Below are 23400 nucleotides of genomic sequence, written 5' to 3' on the forward strand. Positions count from 1 at the left end.
TGTTCCCATAAAAGAGCCAGGGCTCAAGAAAGCAAAGATCCCATTACTGCCTCTTTCACAACAGGGAAGTGGAGGTTCAGAGTATCTTTAAAACACACCCAAGTAAATATCAACTTGGCACTGAAAGCAATGAGTTAATCTGACATCTGAATATTCCCTGCTGTTAAATAAGATGAAGACTTGCCTCCTTCAGCTCTTATGTAAATAGAACTCATCTGCGATGCAGATTTTATTAATTAACTGGCAAATCGAGAAACCCCCAATAGGCTGTAATTGAACTTCACGTTGATGATAGATGAGGACACACTTACAGGCCATCCGCTGTGTTTGCACAGTCACTCCTGGAGCTGCTGCTACCCCGACCCATCCTCACACCACAGAGGCTGCCCCATCCTGAACAACGTCACGAAGATCCGAGGGGCAGATGCCCAGAGCTGATGGGATCCATGGCACATTTGCTTCCTGAAGCACATTCTGGGTGGTCGCATTGCTTTGCAGGGCATCGCCTGTCTGCAGCTCCCAGACTCTCTGGATGCAGGAGGCAGGCATCAGCTGCTAGACCTTTAACGGGAATGAGGATGCTCATAGCTTTGAGGGGACTTTCTACCTAATGACCTCTAACATGAAGAGGGGACACTCGTTGGCACCATGGATGTTTCTGGGGATCATGGGAAATGTAGGATATCCAGGTACCTAGGGATGCTATACCCCTGTGAGGATATACCCCATAGAAACACACCCAAAACTAAGACCTAAGGCAAAGCACAGACCAGTCATATTTATCTGAATCCCAGTGGTGACTCCCTGCTGGGCAACGTAGGTGGTGACAAGGCAGCCTGTGTGGAGAATAGGCAGTGATAAAGCTCTGCAGGAGCACCATGCTGCCCTTCTCCAGGAAGACAGCACGTGGCAGAACCCAGCGGGAAAGAGATTAAGGCATTATTGATGTAGGGGGAGAAGGGATGAATGAAGCAGCCCCCTGCATGGGTGCTTTGCAGTTCTTGGTGGGGAGCTAATTTTGCTTTTATAGTGCTAGAGAAAACAGTTTGGAGGCAGCAAGGCACCCATCCTCAGAGCTGCCGAAGCCTGGGTTCATCTGGGCACAGGGAGGGAAAGTGGCATTTGAAACACTGAGATGTGAAAAGAGTTTCATTATTGCTCTGGATGGCCCCTTCATTAGAGGAAAACACGGTATTTAATGAAGGGGGGAGAAAACAGGAGCTCCCTGCTGCATCCGGAAAGGCAGTTCTTTACAGCTTTACTTCACTCCCCTTGTATACAGGAATGAGGGAGGCTGGATCTATCCATCCCCATAGCACCCCATTCCTGGGTCTCATGAGGGGTGCACCAAGGCTACCCCAAACCAAGATCACCCTGCAGACAGCAACCCACAAGTGAGTCCCCCCTGGAGTCCCCAGCTTTGGGGTACCTCCCCGTGCTCACACTCTGTTGGTCTGAGGCTGGCATGGGGTACTGAAGTCTATCCCCTTCCCAGCCACACACACCTCAGGTGCTACACAGTCAGCAATTCAGTGTCAGTCTCTTCTTACCAAGGAGAAACTGAGGCAAGGCAGATGTGTTATGCATACTTGGCATCAAGTCTGAAGACCGTGTTGGATTATAGGGCACAGGGAACACTCTTCCCATGGCTTCCTTCCAAAGTGCTCTCAGATTACCAGAGGAGGACTTGTTTTCTCATGATGTGCTTAACAAACCCAACATGGGATTCACATTCAAGCTAAATTCCTCCCAGTTACATGCCAAGGTAGATTTACTCTCTCAATTACACCCCGCACAGTTTTCAGCATGGAAGGGCCGAATGTATTTCCTTTCCCTTCTCTCCTAGTAATTGGGGTTTTTTAGCAACATGTCAGCAGACTTCAGGAGTAGAACCAGCTCACATTCCCTTTGCTGGGACAACTCTAGCTCTGCTAGGAATTGAGATGAAAGGAATGTTGCTTTCGACCCAGCATATGCAGGCAAGAAGTGGAGCACGAACAGAGAGAAGACAAGCAGAGAAGCAAGCACTAGGATTTTATTCCGAGTGTCTGCACCTAAAGCTGTCCTTAATCACCACGCATGACTCATAGCCATTTCTTTCACTGGGAGCTCCAGACAGGCTAATTTAGCTTCAGAGACTCATAGGCACATTGGCTGGAAGGGACCTCTGGGTGTCTCCAGTTCAAGTACTCATCATTTCCTCCCAGAATTTGCTCAGGATCCCTTGTGACCTGTCCTGTCCCCACAGTGATGGGCTTGGAAAGTGCCCTGAGGTGAGAAAGCATCCTGCGGTAGAGAACATGTTGGAGGAGGAAAAGTAGTTTCAGCAGTTGCCCGCTGTCTTTGCTGTGCTGATAAACTCCCCAGCTCACCTTCAGTAAGGCAGTTGCAGCAGGGGATGAACCCTGGGCCAGGGGACAGGAGGTGGGAGAGAACTGTAGCATCCCAGGAGACAGTAAAACAAAAGGACAGGGGCCATTGCCTGCAGAAAGCAGTGAGGTTCAAGCCAAGGCCAGGAGCTGGAGAGCAGCCATGTGTGTGTTTGTGAAGGGCGGACAGAGCCACAGACTCAGACTATGGAACCCAGACACAATCTGACTTCAGTCATTTTATTCCTGCTTGATTCTCAGCTGCAGCCCAAAGGTGGACTGAGGTTTATACCTGGAGCCGGGATCTGAACCTGCTGAGAGACCCCTTGCCTGTTCTGTCTGCTTCACCCCAAGAGACAAGTGCCTTCGACCTGGGCCTTCATGTGTTATTTAGAAGACTGCAGAGACCACAGCTCCTTCTCAGCCTCATCACTGGGACCTTCCAGTGACATCCAAGCGAAGGAGCAAGTTTCCTCTTTATTACATTTCCGGCAAGCATCCCTGCTAATTAAAGATGATGAAATGAATTTACCATTGCTTCAATTAAAATCCATTCACAGCTTAATACCTTCCTCTTTTCCAACGTTATTTATTTATCAAGGGTGGGGAAGGAAGGAACCGTGCTCGGGGTCTCCAGAAGTTCTCTGACTTTGGAACAGACACAGTTCTGCCTCGTTACATGGAATGGGTCCCTGGAGAATGCAGGTTGATTGCAATCTAATTCATGGCATTCATCAACATATGAATTAATGCTGGGGTCTCAGATATGAGAACTCTCTGTTTCCCCCTTCCTCCTCACACAGGCTTGGCAGCTCAGCTCCACTGCCATGCTTCCTTCCATCCCATTTCTGCTTCTTTCCTTCATTAAAGTAACAGCCTTGGTTTTGGTTTAAAAAAAGCTTGTTTATAGCAAATGAACTGGGTATTACCCAGCTTTCTGTGAATTAAAGTCAACTGAAACCAACGAGTATCTAGTCTCTGTTTCTAATAACTTTGGGCTCTGGTGCTCAGCTGCTGTGTGCCTCAGCTTCCCTGTCTGTGATACAGGGATGCTGTTCCTGGCTTCCTGCTGAAAGCCATGGGGAGGATAAAAATATGCTTGTTCTTTGGAGCCCTGCAGTGAAGTTTGCACAAGGCTTTTGTGTGTTTTACTATTGCTCCTCTGTGTTGTTCTTGGCTTCGACCTTGGACTGAGCTGAACAAAAGAATAATCAAACAAAGCCACTTATATTTCAAGTGCATGTTGGACACTTGTTAAAGAAAGCCTAAACCTGCAAAGTCTTCTGGTAGCAGCCATTAACCCGTAGGTGACTGGAAGCCCTAGAGCTGTTGACAGTGTTATAAATCATCAGCAGTGGTGGATGAAGGGCTGCTTGTCTGCTCTCTGCCTAGAGGCTGGCACAGGCAAAACACGACAGCAAAACAAATCTGAGGCCGGAAAGTCGGTGTGCAGCATGCCCTGGGTATGGGAAAGCAGGACCAGGAATAGGCTGAGATGCACAGAAGAGCAAAATGCATTCAGCTCTCTAAAGGGAAGACTTCTGCTTCATTGACATGAGGAGGCAATAGTTGCATAGAGTAGAAGTGCAGACAGGTATAGTCTAGGATGGGGACTATAGGCCTACAGTCTCTGAGTGCCAGGATCAGGCTTCATTTCCTTGGAAAGGGTTCTTCCTTGCGGCATAACTCCACAGTTAGAACTGGTTTTGAGACAGAAATCTCAGTGTCTGTGCTCTCAATCTGATCAGGTCCCATGGTCACCTTCAGCAGGGTCCCATTCTGGACAAAAGGTGTGTATGCAGTTTCACTGAAGCTTAGCATCACCACGAACAGAGGGGCTGCTGTTCCATCCCTTACTTGTGCTTCCTGACTTGCCTAAATGCACATGGACCTAGTGGATGTGGCTTAGCTTTTTCTATTCTCTAATAAAAGAAATAAAGCATGTAAGGTCATTTTTACACTAATCTATGGAGCACTCTGTCCACCAAAACCATCAAAAAGTGCTTCAGTGAAGAAGGAAATAGGAAGCTCTCTGTGCTTAATGGTAGAGAACAAGATGTGGACTCCAACTGCAGTGAAGAACACTCAAGTTGGATTCACTAGGAAAAGCTATAACCTGAATATGAAGGACAAGAACTGACTTCATAGCTCCTCACTGATAAGAGACCACCTTCATCTGTGGAACAGCAGGTTTAGCCAGAAGAACATGCAATGCAATCAACATTTTGAAAGCCAAGAGCTTTGGTGAGCTGTGGACTATCTGATGTAACATCAGTGGACATCTGATATGTTCATAGTAGTAAAGTGCAGGAGTCAAAGGACTAAATCTGTGTGGTTAACAGCCTACACAACAAAATCATGCCATGTTCATTGTGAATGTCACCTTTAGTTTTAATTCAGCCTTCTCCTGGGGTTCCAGCTCCTAGAAGGGAACATTTCCCTGGCTAAATTACTCTCTGGTAGCATCGGGCAGGCAGACTGGAAAAACAACATGCAGCACTTCCATCACAACATAAAAAGATGGAAGGGCTGAAACCACACCTCTGGCTGCAGGTGGGTTAAAAAGAGGTTTCTGTACTTGTTAAATACATATTTCTGACTTACGCTAGTTCTGCTCCGGAGTTTATCCTATCCCAAAGCAATCAAGCGTCTTGCTGCCACTGCCAATCACAACTGTGCTGCTGACAAGAGGAGCCTTGCTGCTAGACTGGGAGCACCACAGGGTGCTCGAGGCAATGTCCCTGCTGAGGCACAGCAGAGCTCAGGCCAGGCTAGAGCTCCTTCATGCTCCTGTCACTCAGCCCAGAGCTCCTGCAGTTCATGAGGAGCTGGCTCATCTTGCCTGACCTGAATGGGGAAATGGGGCAATGTGGTGCTATCATCCAGTTCAGCCTTCAGTCCAGAAGGGCTGTGCCCACATCTTTTCTCCATTCTGGCATCCATACACCTATACCAGCTGGATGCTCTCATCCGTGATCCACCAGTTGCACACATTGGAGCACAGGAAAAGGAGTGTTACCCGCTTTCATTCAGGACACTGCATCTGCTGGTTTGAAAGAAACACAGGCTAACATTACAGCCCCCTCTGCCATCATCTTCCTTAATGTGAGCATATGTGGAGTTGCAGGCACAGCCAGGATGTGGCCCCAGAGACTGGTTTCTGCAGTCTGCAGACCCAGATCCAACTCAAGCAGACAACAGTGTAGGGATCAGGCATGCAGTTCAGTATGTGATGCAGAGCTGAATGAGTGCCTGGGAAATAGCAGGTAAGGGTTAAGAAAGGTGGTGGGGAAAGGGCACAGCTGGAGCACAATCTGCAATGCAGAAGAGAACACTGCATCACCTTTCTGATGCTGTGGCAGATTAATCAGGAGTCACAGAGAGTATTTGTAACCTGCCTGGCAACCCAGCTGCATTTCACATGCTCAACCCTACTCAGCTCCTCCTCCACACCTGAAATACCAGCATGGCTTTAGAGGTGCCATGGTACCAGCAAGTTCTGCTCTGGGAGAAGAAAACACTGGAGCAAAGACACTGCAAGGGATAGAAAGCAGAGCTACACGCCCCTGTGTGTGTCTGTAGGGGAATGAGAACTAGCATTTATGGGAGTCTATTTCTGTACCTCTAGTTGCAATGGGAGAAGTATTGCAGGGAAACAAGTAAGTTTTCCTACTTGCCTTGCTCCGTTTCTTTATCTGGATAAAGGATAAGCCTGTATTTCACAACCTCTTGTCATGCAGGAAGGTTGGCATTTAAAGTTTCTTCTTGGAGCCCAGGCATTAGCACTGGACAGACGTTAGTGGATGGACCCCTCAGTCCTGCCCTTTTAAACTCTCTGAAGATCATTCCCCTACAGACACACACAGGAGTTTGCAGCTCTGCTGTGTGTTCCTTGCAAAGTCTTTACTCAAGGACCTGCTTCTAGCATGGCACCTAGAAAGTCATGCTGGTGTTTCAGGTGCGGAGGAAGAGCTGAGTAGGGCTGGGTGTCTGAAATGCAGCTGGTTGCCAGTTTCTTCTCTATTTTGGCTGAAAGAAACAGCTGGTGACTTTCTTATTTTCACTCTACATGTCCATCTTAGAGAGTGGAGAAGATAGAATATGTAGAGACTGCCAGCTTCTCCTCCCAGATCCCTTTGAGAGGCTTTGGGAGGTGTTGGATGCCACCAGCCTGGCTCACCTTCTCACTGGATTTCAGGATAACAAAGCTTTGAGTGGAGGGGGAGCATCTTCCATCATTTTTTCCACCTGTTAAGATGAAGCTTTCCTGATCTTCTTTACCCCTTTGTATCAGATTTACCCATCGATAACACCCAAAATAATTTTCAGCTATATTTGCCTGTTCTGTGGCCAAGCAGTGCTTTCTAGGGATGCAAAGAGAGCACGTAATTCATTCTTCCCACTTCGCCTCCACTGCAATTAGTCCTGTTGGCCTGGGTTTGTTTACTTGGGAAATACTCCCCTTTCTTTCACGAAGCAAGGTTTTCATGCTGGATATTTTTGTGCATGCCTTCAGCCTCTCAAATCCATTGAACAAGCCAAGCTGTCCATGAAACAGTTCACACACAGAGTTAAAACCCTGCTTTGTTTACCAGAGGCAGCAGATAGAGAACAGTCTTCCTAGGCATTGCACTTAATATGGCAAGTTCATGATGTTATTTATTAGTATAATCTGGACTCTTTCAGCTTTGGGAGCATGAATAATACAGTATCAAAAAAACACATTTTGTTAAAAGGTGCTTTTATATATAGATAGATAAAGATAGCTCGCTCTGATTCATCTGCTAAAAACTGCTGCTGTCCCTTGTTTGTTTGGGTTTTTTTCAAGCAGAAATAGCTGGGCAAGAGGAATGCCAGGAATGGAAATCCAGAATAAGCCTATATCTTGTTGTGCAGGAAGGCTGCTGACAAAACTCTGGTGCAGGTCTGGAATTTGCTTGGAAATGAAGTCAGTGCTCAGGGTGTAGTGCAGCAGCCAGGCAGGGAGGCAGGGAAGAGCATCTGGCCCATCCAGGGATGAATGAAGGTCAGCATACCTCATCCGTGGGAAGGCTGCAGAGACTGGGACATGAGCTGCGCAGCCCCCACGAGCTGGTGGCTGGGTATGAATGTGGATGTCACCCTGTAGAGCTAGAATTGGGATGGTTTGAAGAAGCCCTGTAGAAACTGTTTTACCTTGTTCTAAATGAGGTCATAAATCTTTGCGCTGCTTCTTCTGCTGAAGAGATGGGGACTCAGGGTATGGTGTCGGCAGCCAGCACTGAAGAGAGACACCAAAAATCCTTGAGACTGAAAAGTTCTCTTTGGGCAGGCAAATGTCTTGCTCAAAACTGCGGATGGGGATGGACAAACTGCTGCTGGAGCTGCACCTTCTGCTTGTATCCTTGGCCAACTGGATAGCTCTTGGCCAGGGTGAGACACAAAGCCCTCCCATGCCATGACACACTTCACAGTGATAAACTACAACACTCTTCATCCCTACAACTACAGTTGTTGCCACATTCACAGCTTCTGTATCCCTTATATGTTACAAAGGAGGCCATGCAGTCGACAGTGGAGCTGGGAGCAGGGTCAGATCTCCAGCCACGGTGTAGTCCCTGGGCTTTAGGACAACCTCAGGCTTTAGCTCCTGTAGAAACCCTGGGATCCGCTCTCGGTCATGAGCAAGAAACCAGACTGTGCTCAGGGCATCACTTGTGATGTGTCAGAGTGGATTTTCAGCCCTGCATGGACACCAGCATTAGTCAGTTTGATCCTGCCTCTGTGGAATAAAACACCAGTGCTTTGACTATAGTTACACAGACAGTAAGTCATAAAATAATAAGGAAACAGGTGAAACAAACACTCAACATCCTCTTTCTTGACCCACTAAAACATCATTTGTTCCTGTTCCCAGGAGCCAAAACACCTCTCTTCTGCATGAGCTCTGTGTGTTGTTGGGTACATGTGTATCCCTAAATTCAACTTGTCCAGTTGCATTAGGACAAACAGCGAATTCTGATATTCATTTCGCTCCTCAATCAACCCCTTTGCCAAACGGCATTTGGGTGGAATTGTGGAGATTGGGATTCTTATTTGAAGTGATTTACTAAAATCATTAGCACTGTTCCCAAAGAGAGATCCCTGGCAATCCTTTTAATCTCCCCCACCCCCCTAATCTGAGCAAATGCAAACATGTTTTTAACAACAGAGAGTATGAAATACATTAAAATCCACATTTTTATATTTATCCATGTTCTATCCCCCTGTAATGGGACGGAAACTGTAATCACGGAAATAAAGCCTCCCTTTCAGATGAGAGATGCAGAGTGTCTAATGAACAATTAAACATCTATTTAGTCGCTTTGAATTGATATGGGTGTTAATGAAAAAGAAAGAGGCCACCTTTACTGTCACTGCAGGGAGACGCAAAAGGTGGAGGAGTATATTTTGGCATTACCCTAAGCCTCTTTAATGAATTCAGCGCCTGCAGCAGACCTCAGAGCTCCCCCAAGCGCTTTTCCAGCCTCTCTCTTCCCAGGAGTGCTCAGTGGAGGTCTAGGAAACCGAGGGGGGCTGCCCTCCGTCCTGCTGGAGCTGCTGTCACCAGCTGCCCCCAGGCAAGCAGAGAGCTGCTGGCTGATGGCTTGCTTCACCCGCCGATGTGCTGATTCACAGCCACGCGTTTCCCAAAGAGCGGGGTGTGAAGTGTGGGAGACGGAGCTGTGCCAGATGTGCTGCAAGCTCCTGGCCATGGGCAGCAAGGCAGGGACCGCCAGCATCCACACCGTCAAAGCACTGTGAGCAGGTCTCTGTGTGTCCCAGCTTCCAAGGGTGCCCAAAGGCAGTGAAGCCCTGACAGCCCCAGCAACAGCCGACACCACGGCTCCTTTGGCTGGCACTTGAAAAGCTGTGGGGAGAGGAAAGCATCAGCCAGGTCTCTGTGTTCTTCCTTTGGGTTTAGATGAGAAAAAACCTGTTTCTGATGGTACAGCAGGAAGGAAAGGGCTGTTGTCACCACAGGTTTATCGATGGGGAAGCCATCTGCTACTTGCAACCCTGTTCAGCCATTCATTCAGCTGGTCCTTGCTACCTAGGGGGTCCTCTGTTTGGGGTGTTTTTACGCATATCACTTGGGGCAGAGAACCTGACCCAGCTCCTCAGGGACTTTAACCCATATCTGGTTAAAGCACTTAAAGGTGGTGACGGGCTCAGGACCTCCAGAGCCACAGCATCCCCTTTTGCCCTCAGTTCCTCTGATTGACCTCCCCACTCACATACACCTTTGCAAATACTTTGCCCCAGATCACCGAACTCCTTCCCCTTCTGGGAATAAAGGGGTACAGCGTGGTGGGAGCACATCTGGGATGGTCGCACCCAGAGCCAGCCACAGGGATGGCTCAGCCTGGACCAGATGCTCTCCCTTTCCCTCTGGTTGATGCACTGGTGCCATGGCAACTGCTAACACCAAACAGCTGCAACGACAATACAGCTTCAGAGCAGCTTCAGTCCCCAAGGACCAGTGGGCATATTCCAGGGGTTGTCATCTCCTCCTGGGGACCCCAGCTAAAGGATGTGTCTGGAACAGGGCAAAGCCAGACTGCAACATGCTACCCCTGCATGGATCCCAAAACCCACCTAGCATTGAAAAGCTCTTATAAATAATCAATCTTGCCACATTTTCCCTCTTGGAAAGATAAAATCTGGCATGGCAGGACTCAGAGGCTGACAGAGGAGCTGTTTGCCCTTAGCTCCTGACTCCTGCCTTGGCCCCCAGAGCATCCCATCTTCATGCTTTGGAGGCAAAAAAGCAGCTCCAGCACCAAGGATCACTGGAGCAATGGGACATCACAGCATGTCCCACTGCAAGGTTACGTCTCCATGCAGCTGCCCAGATGTGTTTCTGCAATCAGTCACAGATCCGCTACTTGTGAGAAGTTTTTGGATGCTGCAAAATGGTCCTGGGGGACAGAAATCACTGGGACCTGGTCCATGCACACTCCAAGAGGGGCAGGAAAGCTTTTCTTTGCTTCTGAGCTGTACAATCTGTCCATCACCTACTTGAGCCCTGGTGATTTCATTGTAACGGAGAGATGTTCCCATTTTATTCTATAGCCTTCCACCACCCCCCTACCCCCCTCAGCAGCTGTCTGGATTGCTGCTGGTAACACACATTTAAAGTTAATCTTTTGCCATTATTTCTCAGAAGCTCCATCTGGCTGCCTTCAGGCCTGATGCGGTGATTTCCTTGCCTTCGTGACAGCTATTTTGTACATGGGGAAGCTGCCCCCCAAAAAAGAACGAAGGACGTAAAATATGGAGCTGTGATTTATTTTCACCCCCAAATATAGAAAGACAATTTCCCCCTCTCTAAGATTTCTTTTTCCTCCTCTTTAAAAAAGTCCCAGTGCCTTCAAACTGAGCCAGCACCTCAGTGAAATCCCATTGCCAAGGAGGATGAAAAGTGTTTGCAGGGAACCTGGACCAGTTAAAACCATCATCAAGGTGACCAGGGAGAGGCTGGCTCTTACTAGCTTACATAGAGAGCTACCAAGGGTGGGGAGATGGCAAGGGAGCTCAGCCCCAGATCCTGCAGGCTTTCTGCAAATCAGGTATCCCGCTGATGCCAAAAACTTGGCTTGGGCGGGGAGGTGGGAGGACAGGGCTGTGTGGAGCATCGCTCCCTTGGGATGCTGGCGGTGGGATTGATGATGTCCGCCTTCCTCCCGGCAGCGCCTGCGATCTGATCTCTCCCTGCCGGCAGCACAGCTCCCAGACAACGGCTGTGCTGAGCACTCGCGGCCGGGCTGGACCAGGGGGTCTCGTCGGAGGGGACATCGGATCCGTCCTCAGCGCTGCTTGAGCCTGTGCTGCCGCTGGGACGCGCCGGCTGCGCTCTCATGCACACGCGTGTACCCACACGCACGCTCCGGCTGCTCCCCACCTTCCCCTCCACCGCTCCAGCGGGAGGATCCATCGGGCGGATCAAGGCACGTCTTGTGGAATCAAAGGGATTAACTCCCCGGGGAGCAGCCGCCGGCTGCACAGCGCGCTTGGGAGTTGTGGAGCCAACCCCTCGGCGGTGGATAATCCCCCTCGCTGCTGGCAGCCGGGGCGGCTGGGAAGAGCGAGCAGGGCTGTAGGGTGAAGGGACAGGAGAGGAAGAGGACGAGGAGGAGTATACACACACACACACACACCCCGCAGACAGCAGGCAGCGGCACCGGAGAGGTTGCTCTTTGCGAGGACGTCTGTAGGGAGCCGAGCGCTGTATAGAGAAAGCCGGAGCATCAGGAAAGCTGATCTGTTAGCTTGCAAAAGTCCTTAAGGTAAAACCCGAGAGCAGCCACTCCTCATCTGGGCTGCCCTTTGGAGACCGGGCACCGGGCTCGCTGCTGTTGTGGACATCGTCTCTGACTATGGTTTTGTTCTTAAAGGAGTCAATCAGGAGATGTCGGCAACAGAAGTTGCTGAGAGCGGTGCTGGGAGCTGCTTGCTGCCTGCTCTGACACGCACTGTGAGCAGCTGAACTTTGTGGGGTTTGAACATACATTTCTCCTCTGCGGACACTTCAGGCAGTGCTACGGGAGAGGAGAGGCACGGCACCGCACACCTTGCGCCTGCTGGTACCCACACTGAGCTTGAGGGATGGCAAAGAGGGATTTCTGCCTCTCCAAGGACCATCACCTGTGAAAAGAGGCTGGAGAAGGGTGATTTATCTTTGTTTTCCAGATGACTGAAAATAGCTACAGGATCCTGCCTCTCTGGTTTTCATCAGTGAGTAGCATCTGGGGGAGATGGCTGAGGGACAAAAATGGTATCGCTCAAGATCGTTCTAGCACCTACTTTTTCCCAAAGAACTTCATGTCCATAGGGGTTTGCTGCAGGGATTTCCAGGGGTGAGGACCAGTATACCACAGATACATCCCTACTGGATCATGTAAGAATTCGCAAATGAGAAACCTACCCCAGCAAGACCTTCTCTGCCCAGCTTGCAGTACATGGTTTGGTGTAAGCACGGCAATTTTCGCCTCTTTCTTTCCCTTTTAAATCTCTTGGGCTTGGAGACCTCTCTCCCCATTGCAATTATGATCATTTGCAACATCAGTGCCATCAAAGATTGGAGCACTTTCCTCTCCCAGATCCTTCCCAGCGTTAACAAGACTCTGAACTTGGTACAGCAAGTGGAAGCCACCACCAGCTCGGTGGTAAGTGTCCTGCAGGACCCTGAGCAGGACAGCTACCTGTCCAACAGCCAGTCCATGAACTCCAGCAACTTCACGGCTGGCCTGGACCACTTGTTCCAGTACTCGTACTCAGACAATGACCAGCTTTACAAGGAGTACAAGCCCCCTCCTCGAGATGCCATTCCTCTGCCCAAAGCTGTCCTCTACCTTCTCATGGCAGCCCTGGTGGTGGTCGCAGTGGCGTATGCCATCGTCGGGCATCTCATCAAGGACCTCATTCATGACTTTATAGGTGAGTGAGGGCATCGCGCGCTGGGTGCAAGTGGTCAAAAAGAGCCTGGGGCAGAGCCTGAGGATGCTGGCTGATCATTCTTCTTTGATTTGGTGGGGTTTAGACCAAGCCTTTACCCCTCCACATTTACAGGAGTGTTAGTTTATCCGATGTGCTGGGTTCTCCAAGCTGAGCTGTGTGTTGATGAGCTTCTCAGAGAAAATCCTTGGGTTCAGCTCCCTTCCTAAAGAGATGAGGCTTGTGCATGTGTGTATAAATGTGTGTGTGCTTAAGTTAGTGCTGCCAAACAACTGAGCTTGGATTAGAGGTCTCCAAAATGAAAAGTTTCATGTCAACAGATACCTGAGCATAGGAGAACAACCCACCAGTGCATTGTGAAAGGATAGCTGCCATATGAGCCTAACCCCTGATCAGACACCAGAGAACACACAAACTCCCAGGAAATACAGCTCAGCAGTCTGGCTCCCTTGTACAGCACCTAGCACAACCATTACAGCCTATGCAACAAATCTGGACAATGATAGCCCAAAGAGTGCATGTTTTTGTGGGATTTGGCTTCCCGGCTCTTCATTCCACCCTGCTGCTGATGAACAAGGTCCCTTGTCTTTGGGGACAAAAGAGCAAACAGTCTGCTGGCTGTAGCCACTGTGGGCAGGCAGAGGTATTGGCTGCTCTAAAGCATGCCCTCAGTGGCACTCTTGCTGTTTGCCCATGATTTGTCAGGCTGGTCGTGCTGGGGAGTGCGAATGTGCCCAGTTCCCTTTGGAATGCATGGTAACTTTTGGCCCCCACAGCCAGCTTGCCATGTCCTTTTGGGAACAGGGTCCTGCTGCAGGGAGCTGGTGGCAGTTTTCCAGCTCAGATGAGGGGCTAGAAGGGAACCACAGATGGATCTAAGCTCCTAGCTCCTGCAGATGTATATACCCCCCACTGAAAGCTCTGAGGAGCAATGTCCTCTGCAGGGGAACAGAGCTGAAATCCCTCTGCACAGCCCTTGCTCTGAGCCTGCCCCCCAGCCAGGGATGCAGCCCTGCAGGCTCCATCTCTGCAGTGGGAGGGAGATCACACTCATGTGGAGCAAAATACACGTGTTCCTTCATGATTCCCCTTTATTTCCATGCTCCTGGGGTGCAGGAGGTACGCACCAGTCAAAACTCTAACCAACTGCCTGCAAGGCAGGCAGCACCCATGCCTTGCTGATGGGAGGGCAAGCCAAGTCCCTTGGGGGTCATGACCAGGCAGGGACCAGCAGATATGGGACTCAGGTATATGCGAAGGAGGGATTTGGGGACAAGAAAAGTCAAACCTCCTGGCAGGGAGCAATGCTTGCAGTCTCACGTGAGGCTCAGCAAGGAAAACAGCAGAGAGCTGCTGCTGAGGAGTCTTTCTTTGCCCCAGCTAGAAGGGAATGGTTACGTCTTGAAGTGTTAAATATAACACTTAATCAGCATCTTGCTGGGGCTGTAACGTCTCCCAGATCTGCCACTGATCTGATTTAGCATTGCCTTCCCAACAAAGGGACAGCACCTAAGATTATACACGCTCCTGCCCTGAGATGCTCAAAGGACCAGGTCAGGACAGGTTAGAAACCCCTCTGAGTCACAGTGCCTGCACGGAGCAGACACCCCTGCCCTGATTACTGGGGTACCTGGTGCAGGAGAGCATGGCTGTGAGTGCTCAAAAACACCCCTTGGGTGAGTACTGCAAAACAGAGCCAAAATCCACATAAATGTCATGTCCTTCCAGGCAGGGAGAGAGGCTGAAGCCATGCTTGGAAGCATCCATGCCCATGCCGTGCTCAGCATCAGTGCGCCCTGGTGACCTTGGGCACCTTTTGATTTGCCTCTGTGTGGGACGAGGTCAGCAGGGTGTCCCTTCCCTAGCAAAGCCACAAAGGGGCACAAAGGGACTGCCACAGCCTTTCACAGCACCACAGCCATCCCAGAGCTGGCCAGGCACTGGGAATATCTACCCATTTTCTGCCACTTTGGAGATGCCCTTTCCCAGCTGAACACCTTTGCTGGGCACAGAGCATCCTCTCTGCCCTGGTGGAGGTGACATCTCTCCAAGTTAGGGTCAAAAATCCAGATGTGAGCTTCTGCCCCATCCAGAAAGAGAAGAAGGCATCTACCAAACTCCAGCAGCACCCCTCAGTGCCTAGGGCTGCCTCTGACTCGTCCTATTTAGCACTCCAGGCTTGTCTTCACACCGTTTATGCGCTTAAAATGAGCCAGTCCTTGGAGGAAAGCAGGCAAGTCCATGTTTGTTAACACTGCCAAGAAACAGCCCTTAAAGAGAAGGTTCCATTTGAATGAGTTTGCATAAAATTACTTCAGGAACAGGACAGAGGGACCAAGGGATAGTAAATAAGAAACCGGTCTATTAGCTGCCTTAACACAATGCCTGAATCTATATACTCAGCAGCAGCTCCAACTTCCACTAACAGAGTTTCAGCACTAATCATATTTATAAGGATACAGAGAGATGGAAATAAGATGCCAAAGGGCTGGTGCCTGTTTGGGGGAGATTAAAGTGTGAATAGCTAATCACTACTTTAAACAGTCACTCAGAGACGTCAAGGATGATTTTAACTCCTCACCAGCAGCTCGTAGGACACCACTGGGGGAGTCAAAGCATCACCAGCTCCATGCACCAACAGGGACCTAGTTGCTGGGCTCAGTTCAGGAGGGCGAAGGGGCTCTCGGGATGCTGCTGAGCTCTTCCCCTGTGAAATCTGCATGGGTATTTGAGACACTGACACCTCTTGCAGCCGCTTCTTAAAATTCAATTAGAGCTTGTCCAGGCATCCCTGGGGAGAGATGAACACAGCTGTGATGCCCAGTTTGGTAAGGAGGAGCAGGAAATGGGAGGCTGCATCAGCGGAGATGGAAAGATGTATTATTGGAGAGGATGAATGCAGAGGTCCCCTCCAGCCAGGGTGGAGGATCCTGTCTGTCCTCATCCCCCTGGATAGGGATAAGAGTGCTCTGAAAAAGGCCCCTCTTCAGGTTTCCTGGACAGGCTTGGACAGGGAGAGCCTGATTTCTCTCTGTTTTCTGATTCCCCGCTTGCTCGGAGCTGACAAAGCCTCATGTTTGTGCCTTCCCCAAAACTCATCGGACATCTCTGTCCGGGGATGGATGCGATCCCTTCGAGGCAGGAGGGGAAGGCTCTGCGTGAGAGCCGCTCAAACCCGGCCACCAGTTAGGATAAACTGGGTCGAAGCGTTTGGAAAGCGGCTTAACTCGGGAGCGCTGGATTGCTGCCAGAGACGGCGCTGCGGAGAAGTGCCGGCTTGGCAAATGACAAGCCTGTCACCAACGCACGGAGCGCCTAATTACTGCAATCCTTGGGAATCAGCCCGCCCTCCCTCCTCCGTCCCCAGCAGTTCGCTGCACATTGCCCTTACTGAAACACACGGAAAAAAGGAGGAAAAAGGGGAAAAAAAAAGAAACACAAACCGAAAAGTTTGACTGGAAACAAAGCTGTTGCCATGGGGACCAGAGCGCGTGTGGTCCCTGGGAAAGCATCGCACGGAACCACTCGGGTCTGCGTGGGAGCTGATGCTTTGCAGAGACCTTTGCCGGTGTCACCCAGTTCAGATGAGGTTTCCTCTGAGCTGCTGACCTCCGGAGGAGACCTCGAGGAAGTTTTTCCATTGGGGATGAGCCCAAGATGGGGTACGGCAGGGCAAGCTCGCTGATGCTGTGGGACTGTGTGGGTTGATGGCTTCAGGGCAGCTCAAAACCTTAACCCATTCTTGGAGCAGGGTCTTTCATTTCTTTGCCCTTTTGGCCCATCAGCTGTAGTTTTCTTTTTCAGCCTTATCTCCACTCGCCACATTGCAGGCTTCTTTAGGAAATGGTCTCCTTGAACAAAGAAACTGTGCATGAATGTGGTGTTACTGGAAATAGCTGCTGGGTGATCCTGCAAGGAGTCAGGATCCACTTTTAATTGCTCCACACAGAACCACAGGGCTCTTAGGATAATTCAGCCCGTAGCAGGGTCTGCAAATTGAGTCTCAGGCCCATCGGAGAAGACTTACATCTTCTCTTTGGGCTCTGGTTTGACTATGATTCATTTGCTTCCCAAAGTTGTTGGAAAAGAATAGACTGCATCAGTTTCAGCTCTGTTTCCCACCTGGGTGCTAACCCACCTCTGCCTCAGTTTCCCTTTGGGTGCATGGGGGTGCACTGTGGTTCTTTAGGCACTGGTTAGGGGTGCTGATGTCTAGAAGTAGCGGCTGTAGGATGGTTTCCAGTGGGTTAATTCCCACTCCCGGCTACTGTAATAACAGACAGATGCCCCATTGCTGCATCCATCCTGGCATCACCACAGCTGCAGGCTGCGGCTGTCGGCCAGACAAGTGGTCACAGTGGTCTGGCCCTGCCAAAAGCAGGCAGCAGTGGCCTCACTCCAGGACAGCTGCTTCTGCAGCCAAACCTTTGAAGCACAAAGCCTGAGCAGTGGAATTGCTCCCAGCACATTCTACCAAGGAGCGACTAAGGCTGGCCTCAGGGATGCGCCATCCTACAGTGGTGTTTCCATGCCTGCCATCCCGTGGTCCAGCGATGGGCTGTGTCAGGTCCCTAAGGTGAACACCATGCCTCCCTATTCCTCTGCAAGCACTGGTGTTTTTGAGCTGAGACCAAGCACACCTCCTTACTCTCTGGTCATCTTTGCCTCCATGTCTGGAGGATGAGAGCAAATAACCAAGCCAGGAGCATCCCTGCCTCCCATGTACCACACCTGAGTCACCACCTCTCTGAAACCTGCTCTCCGGAGCAGCAACACTGCCCAGGGATGTGACTGGGATCAAATGCAGGTTTGATCCCAGGTTGTTCTGGTGCACAGGAGCTATTTTCAAGAGAATATCATAATTAATTGAATGCCTTTTCCATGTCACCCCCTTTTCCCTTCATGCCAGGTGACAGCTCTGCAGAGGGACAGTGTCCTTGCCTGTCCATCAGCAAAGCAGCGTGCTCACGTTGCTTAGAGTGTAGGACAGTTTGGACTTGGCCAGCATGACCAACCTAGGAAGTTTCTGCAAAACAGGGAAGGAAGAACAGACTCCAACATCAATCTAATTCAGAAAGACACTGAACCTGGGGGGAAAGGGACTTCTTGGTAACAAATTACTGCTGCCAGAGGCAGACAGAGATTTTCCAGCAGAACAAACCTGGGAGATAACTGCTGATTTTGCTAATGAATAAGCAGAGTCCATCCTGCAAATGAGACAGATACGATGTCCAGCTGAGACTGCAAAGGGACATGAGTCACATGAGGGATACCCTTGAACTTGGCCAGAGCTGGTCCTGCCTTGTTGCAGAGCACAGGGTGATTGCTGGGTCAGGACCTGTTTCAAAGAAAGAGGTGCTTCTGCTGCTGGGAAAAAGGCTTTTTTAGCAGCTGTTTTCACACCCAGCTCAATGTAAAGCAAATAAAACTGGAGCACGAGTTCAGTTGTTCATCTAACATGTTTCCCCTTCCGCTGCTTGTTTCCACCCCTGTAGGGAGCGTGAATGTCTCACTGCATTGCATTTAAATTTCAGCCCTTTCTCCCCCTTCCCTCTGCTCTTCTGTTAGGGACATCTCTTGTCCAGTGGCTGAAGTGCCTCTTAGACATCCCACCCTGTCACCAGTGGATGCAGGGAACTTAGCCTGGATAAGACTGGGCATGAAGCATCCCTGTGATCCTGCGGACACAGGCAGCAGGAGGCTACTCTCTGCACCGTAAAGGGTTTCCGGGTGAGGATCACCCCTCATGGTGCTGGTATGAGGAGAGCTAAAACACACTGTGAGATCTGTAAAGCCCTGAACAGTGTTTGTCTGCCCCTAAAATCACAGCACATCCTAAGGATCCTGCTTCCAGTCAAAGACTCAGACAGAGCCAGGGAGGTGCAGGGGTGCTTTGTGCCACATCACTCGGCTATTTAGGGAGAGATTCGAATCCACGCCTCCTGGTTTACCCAGCCTGCCCTATCTCCTCTCCCCAGCTGCTTTGGATCAATCCCTCCATATCGATCTCACCCCATCTCAGCACTTTCCACCTCGCCTTTCATCCTGCAAGAGACTTCAGGAGGCAGGCTGAGCCCCGGCGGCTCCTGGCGAGCAGGGAGATGTGTCTCTGGGTTAGATGCCTGGCTGAGAAAGTCACTTTGTCCCTCTCCTTGACGTGACACTTGACTCCTTGTGGCTGGGGCCTGTGTGAACGCAAATGGTGACTTTCCTCCAAAAGTGGCTTTCATTTTCCTCTCGGTGACAACTGTGCCCATTTTCTGTTGCTCATGCAGACCCCCTGCCGGAGGTAAGGGATGGAGAGAGAAATCCCTGTCACGATGCTAAAGGCTTCAGCTACTTTAAGAGGGTCACCACCATCCCTCGGCTCCCAGCCCATCACTACCCTCCATTACCTGGTTATTTCCCCTCCAGGGCTCAATATCAAGGTTTCTAACCCGTGTTTGTGCATGACGTAAGGTTGTGCATCACATCCCCTGCAAAGATCCTTCCACATCGAAGCAAGGTTTAACCTCATGGGGCCAAAGCCATGCAGGTCTCCTCTCTCCTCCCCTTCATCCCTCCCCAGATATCCCATGGGAGACTTTGGTTTCTCAACTGTAGGCTGAGAGGAGCTGGGGGGAAAGCTGGGGAGGAGCATATTGAGGGTGCTGACAGTTTTATGGCTGTTTCTCCAGGGTCTTGCTGGCAGGAGATCCTCCATCAGCTCCATGGGGCCTCGCTCCCCTCTTCCACACATGGCAACACGCTGAAGTTACAGGCCATAAATGGCCACAAATAACGTGTAATTGTGTAATTACTTCACTCCTTACTTACACAGTCAAATCATAAAGGCATCGCAGTAAATACCCTCTAATGACAGCCTAATTACATCTTCCTGCAGATTACTGGGTAATTAGATCCAGCAGGCTCCAGAAATAATTCCCAGGGAAGCAGCGGTTCGGATTAGCGCGTACAATCCAGCCCGCTCTTACCCAGGAATTAGACTGTGGCAGCCTCACATGAGCCTCCTTCCCTGGGCACCCTTTGGTGATGCTGCACCCTGACCCTTTTCCCATAGAAACAGTTTTTGCTGAGCCCCACATTGCTCTCCCAAAGCACCATCCTCTGCGTTTCTCCCTTCCTAATGGTATCACGGTGCTGTACCTTGCTCTGGTTTCTTCTGCTGCCTGCAAATACCCCCAAGTGTTCATTGCTTGGCCACCAAATGCCACCTCCCCTCACTCACAGGCATGCAAAGCTGTGCTCTTTGCTTCCCATCGCATGCCGCAACCCTCATGCAATGGGTCTTAAGGATATTTGGGTACCCATCACCTCTTTTTCTACAGGATATTCCCTTTCTTCCCTGCCAGACCAGCCCCTGCTCCCACTGGAGTTTTATGGCTGACGTCAAGGAAAGCAAGCTGAGAACTTTAATAGTATTTGTAGGAGGCAATCTTGTTATTGTCTTCCGGATCCTCCTCATGCCAAGCAGCTGCATGTGAGCCTAGGGGGTTTTAGGGGCAGAAGAGAGGGGGTTCAACCAGCATGGACCCAGCCTAGGCAGCCAGGAACCAGCCAGCGGAGTGTTTGGCTTTGGTCTAAATCCAGTAAATCCAAGCAAAATGGAGGCTATAAAGGGAAAAAGACCTAAATGAGCCTTCTGGGCTTGGCTGCTTTTCTCAGGGAAGGGTTGTGATGAAGACCCCAGGGACTGGGGACCATGCAAGTAAAAGCTTAATGCCCTGGTTGGGACTTGGGGCAGATCCAGGGCTCCCCAAAAGCCTTTGGACAGCGTCTTCGATGAGTTCTCCCATCACTCTTGGCAGCACCAAGGTAGCAGTGGGGACTGTGGAGGTTCTCCTGCCCTTCCCCTCACACAACCAGCAGATCTTGATGGAGGTGAACAAAAAAGGAAAGACAAGAAACAAACAGTCATTGTCTGGACACACCACACATGTTCAGCATGGTGGAAGCCTTCTCTTCCTTGTAACCTGCACCCATATCCAGCCAGCCCACACCAGCAGCAGGGTACAACACCCCCCTTCTCTCTGCCTGGTCGCTGTGGCAGGGCTGGACACCCACCCTGGCTCCACAGCATGAGCATCACCCCAAAAGCCATGCTGTGTGCCCTTGGGAATGGTGTGGCCAAATGGCTTCAGGCTGGAGAAGAATGATAAAACTTCTGGTGTTTCTTCACACAAGAAGCTTTGGGGCTTTCAGAAAAGCCCCAGCATTAACCTACAGTGCACACACCAAGCACAGGGAGGACCACAGGTCATTCCCATCTCTCTTATCACTCCTGCAGCAATGTCTGGACACCACTGGTGACACAAAAAGTCAGATCTTCCCCTCGCTCCACACCTGGGATCCCACTCCTGCATTTGCTATCATTCAGCCTTGCTTTGGCTGCAAAGCTTTTTTCCACAGCCCATGAAAAAGGCAGTGTCTCACTGTGATTGCATTTCTCTGGCCCTGCTCTGCCAGGCAGCCTGCATCCTCCTCCAAAGAGCTGCTATTGAAACACACATGGGGACAGAAAATGCCACAAGGAAGAGAAATGTTATTTCTTGAGCAGGATCCATTGGTGAATAAGTGGAGTCCCTCAGAAACAACTAAACCAGGATGGACTTTTGTCTGCCTCCTGCTACCCATCTCTGCTTTGTTTTGAGAACAGGGCTGAAGCAGAGGGTGCTCCGCTGCCCACCACTGTCACTTAGACTTGCCCACCTTTGGTTTCCTCATTGCTGGTGTGTCTCCATCATGGCTGGCCATGGCCTCTCACTGCCCAAACAACCAGGTTTTTCAATAGGAGATATTTGGGAAGCAGCACACCACAGAGCCACAGCGCTTTGTGCTGCAAGGGATGTCTTGGTCACATCATGTTCCAGCAGTGACCACTGTATTTTGGAGTGGGATCAGCCACCCCTAGGGTTGTCTGAGTAGCTGGATCAGCTCAGAGCCACGTCCTGGTGCTCTGCTGCTCTGCCAGAAGCACAGCCCCAAAGCTTCCCATGGAAGGGTTGAAGCCCTGGTGTGGCTGTGATGCACTCCCATGGCAGATAAGCTGTGTCCCCAGCCATGCCCCCAGCCCCTTTTGAATGTCACACCGTTATTTAATCATTCCTTCTGTTTTTGACAGCAAAAACCTGCTGTGGGGAATACATTGCCAGAGAGCCCAGATGCACACTTCATTTCGGAGGCACTTCATTTTCATTTTTGGGATTAGAAATGTGATTTCATTTGCCTAAGCCAGGAGGGCTTTCCAGAAACAAGCAGCCTGAAAACCAGCCTGAAGCTGGGAAGAGCAGAGACCCCAGTATCAGGGGATCCAAGGGGGCTGGGGTGGGATGGTAAATACCCAGAGTGAGGGGCAGGATGTAGTAGGAGGCAGTGATTTCCCAGCCAGCTTTGACTCTGGGAACAGCCAGATGTAACCAGCAGCTTGTTCTGTGCTTTTCCCTCCTCCAGACTGGATCTTTGGCCCCAGCCCGGATGACAACAGCAACAAGAGCGACGTCAACTGCATCAGCAGCAGCGTCAATGAGATGAGTGAGATGCCCGAGGTGCCACGGCGCCGGGACTGCCAGCCCCAGGATGTGGTCATCACCATCGGCGAGACCTGCCACTTACCACAGCAGACGTGATGGGCACGGTGGCTGGGCCAGGCGGGATGGAGCAGCAGGAATGGAGCGGAGCGATGGAGCAGCAGGAAGATGCAGTGGGACTGCAGCAGCCACCATGCAGGACCGGGCAAAGAGAGGAAGGGAAGGGTAGAGCTGGCACCACAGAGCAAAGCCCTTCTCACCCTGGTTTTGCCAGCCTCCAAGGACTTTGCTGGGGTGGGTGGCATTCCCCTTCTCCCAAGCACGTCAGTCCTGCCCTGATGTCTGCCCATGGGTTCATGACCTCCCTTTCTTCCCTGTGAATAGCAAAAAAGAAAGGCAAATGCAAAATACACCCACCAACAAGAAGAATGAGCCAGAGAGGAGCCAGGCAGTCCTTTGGTGTGCGGCTGCCCTGCAGAACAGGGATGGATGGTGAAAAGGGCAAGCATGAGAAACGGGGGTGTCTGTTTCTGGGGAGGAACCCAGGACCCAGCAGGGAGCTGGGGCTGCAGCATGAGTTGGGGGCTGCAGAAAGGCACTGGAAGGTCAGTAGGAGCCAAATCCAACTCAGTACGCTGATGATCTGCACAGGCCATCATTCCACCCCTTAGCTTTGCAGCTCTGCTGGGTGCCTTCCTCTTCCCTGCCAGGGCACTGCCACCCAGAACTGCCCTTCTCTCTTCTCCCCACTTCTCTCTGCCCAAATGCATCCTTTCCATTGCCAACTCCAGGTGGGTCCTCACTTCCCTTTTCTTAAGGGGCTCAGGAGAAGTCAGCAGCAGGCAAGGGGGGGGTGACCTCCCAGACCAAGTGGTAAAAGAAGCATCCTAATGGTTTAATTGGTATTCTAAGGCCAGTTCTTGCCCTGCTTGGGGTTTTGAACCAGGATCCACCATTTCTCTGTATAGCAGAGCACAGGCACCAGCACCAACTTCATTCCTTGGTCCCAGTGCCTCTTCCTTATGATC

The 23400-nt window shown here is 50.7% G+C and overlaps 1 protein-coding gene across 2 annotated transcripts; it reads left to right on the plus strand.

The window, feature by feature from the left end:
* Nucleotides 1–11014: 11014 nt before the first annotated feature.
* On the plus strand, nt 11015–22869 carry LOC133207773 (uncharacterized). 2 transcript variants are annotated; one of them, XM_061344913.1, is made up of 3 exons: nt 11015–11677; nt 11786–12827; nt 22296–22869. In XM_061344913.1, the coding sequence occupies exons 2-3, from the start codon at nt 12350–12352 to the stop codon at nt 22469–22471; spliced, it is 654 nt and encodes a 217-aa protein (XP_061200897.1). In that variant the 5' UTR covers nt 11015–11677; nt 11786–12349; the 3' UTR covers nt 22472–22869. The 2 variants fall into 2 exon arrangements, with proteins under 2 accessions (XP_061200897.1, XP_061200896.1); XM_061344912.1 differs by having other exon boundaries at nt 11015–12827.
* Nucleotides 22870–23400: the final 531 nt, after the last annotated feature.

This window comes from Neopsephotus bourkii, unplaced genomic scaffold, assembly GCF_033783945.1.
Source record: "Neopsephotus bourkii isolate Nb327-2 ecotype Australia unplaced genomic scaffold, CSIRO-AGI_Nbou_v1 NB_234, whole genome shotgun sequence".
In the NCBI taxonomy this organism is placed as follows: domain Eukaryota; kingdom Metazoa; phylum Chordata; class Aves; order Psittaciformes; family Psittacidae; genus Neopsephotus; species Neopsephotus bourkii.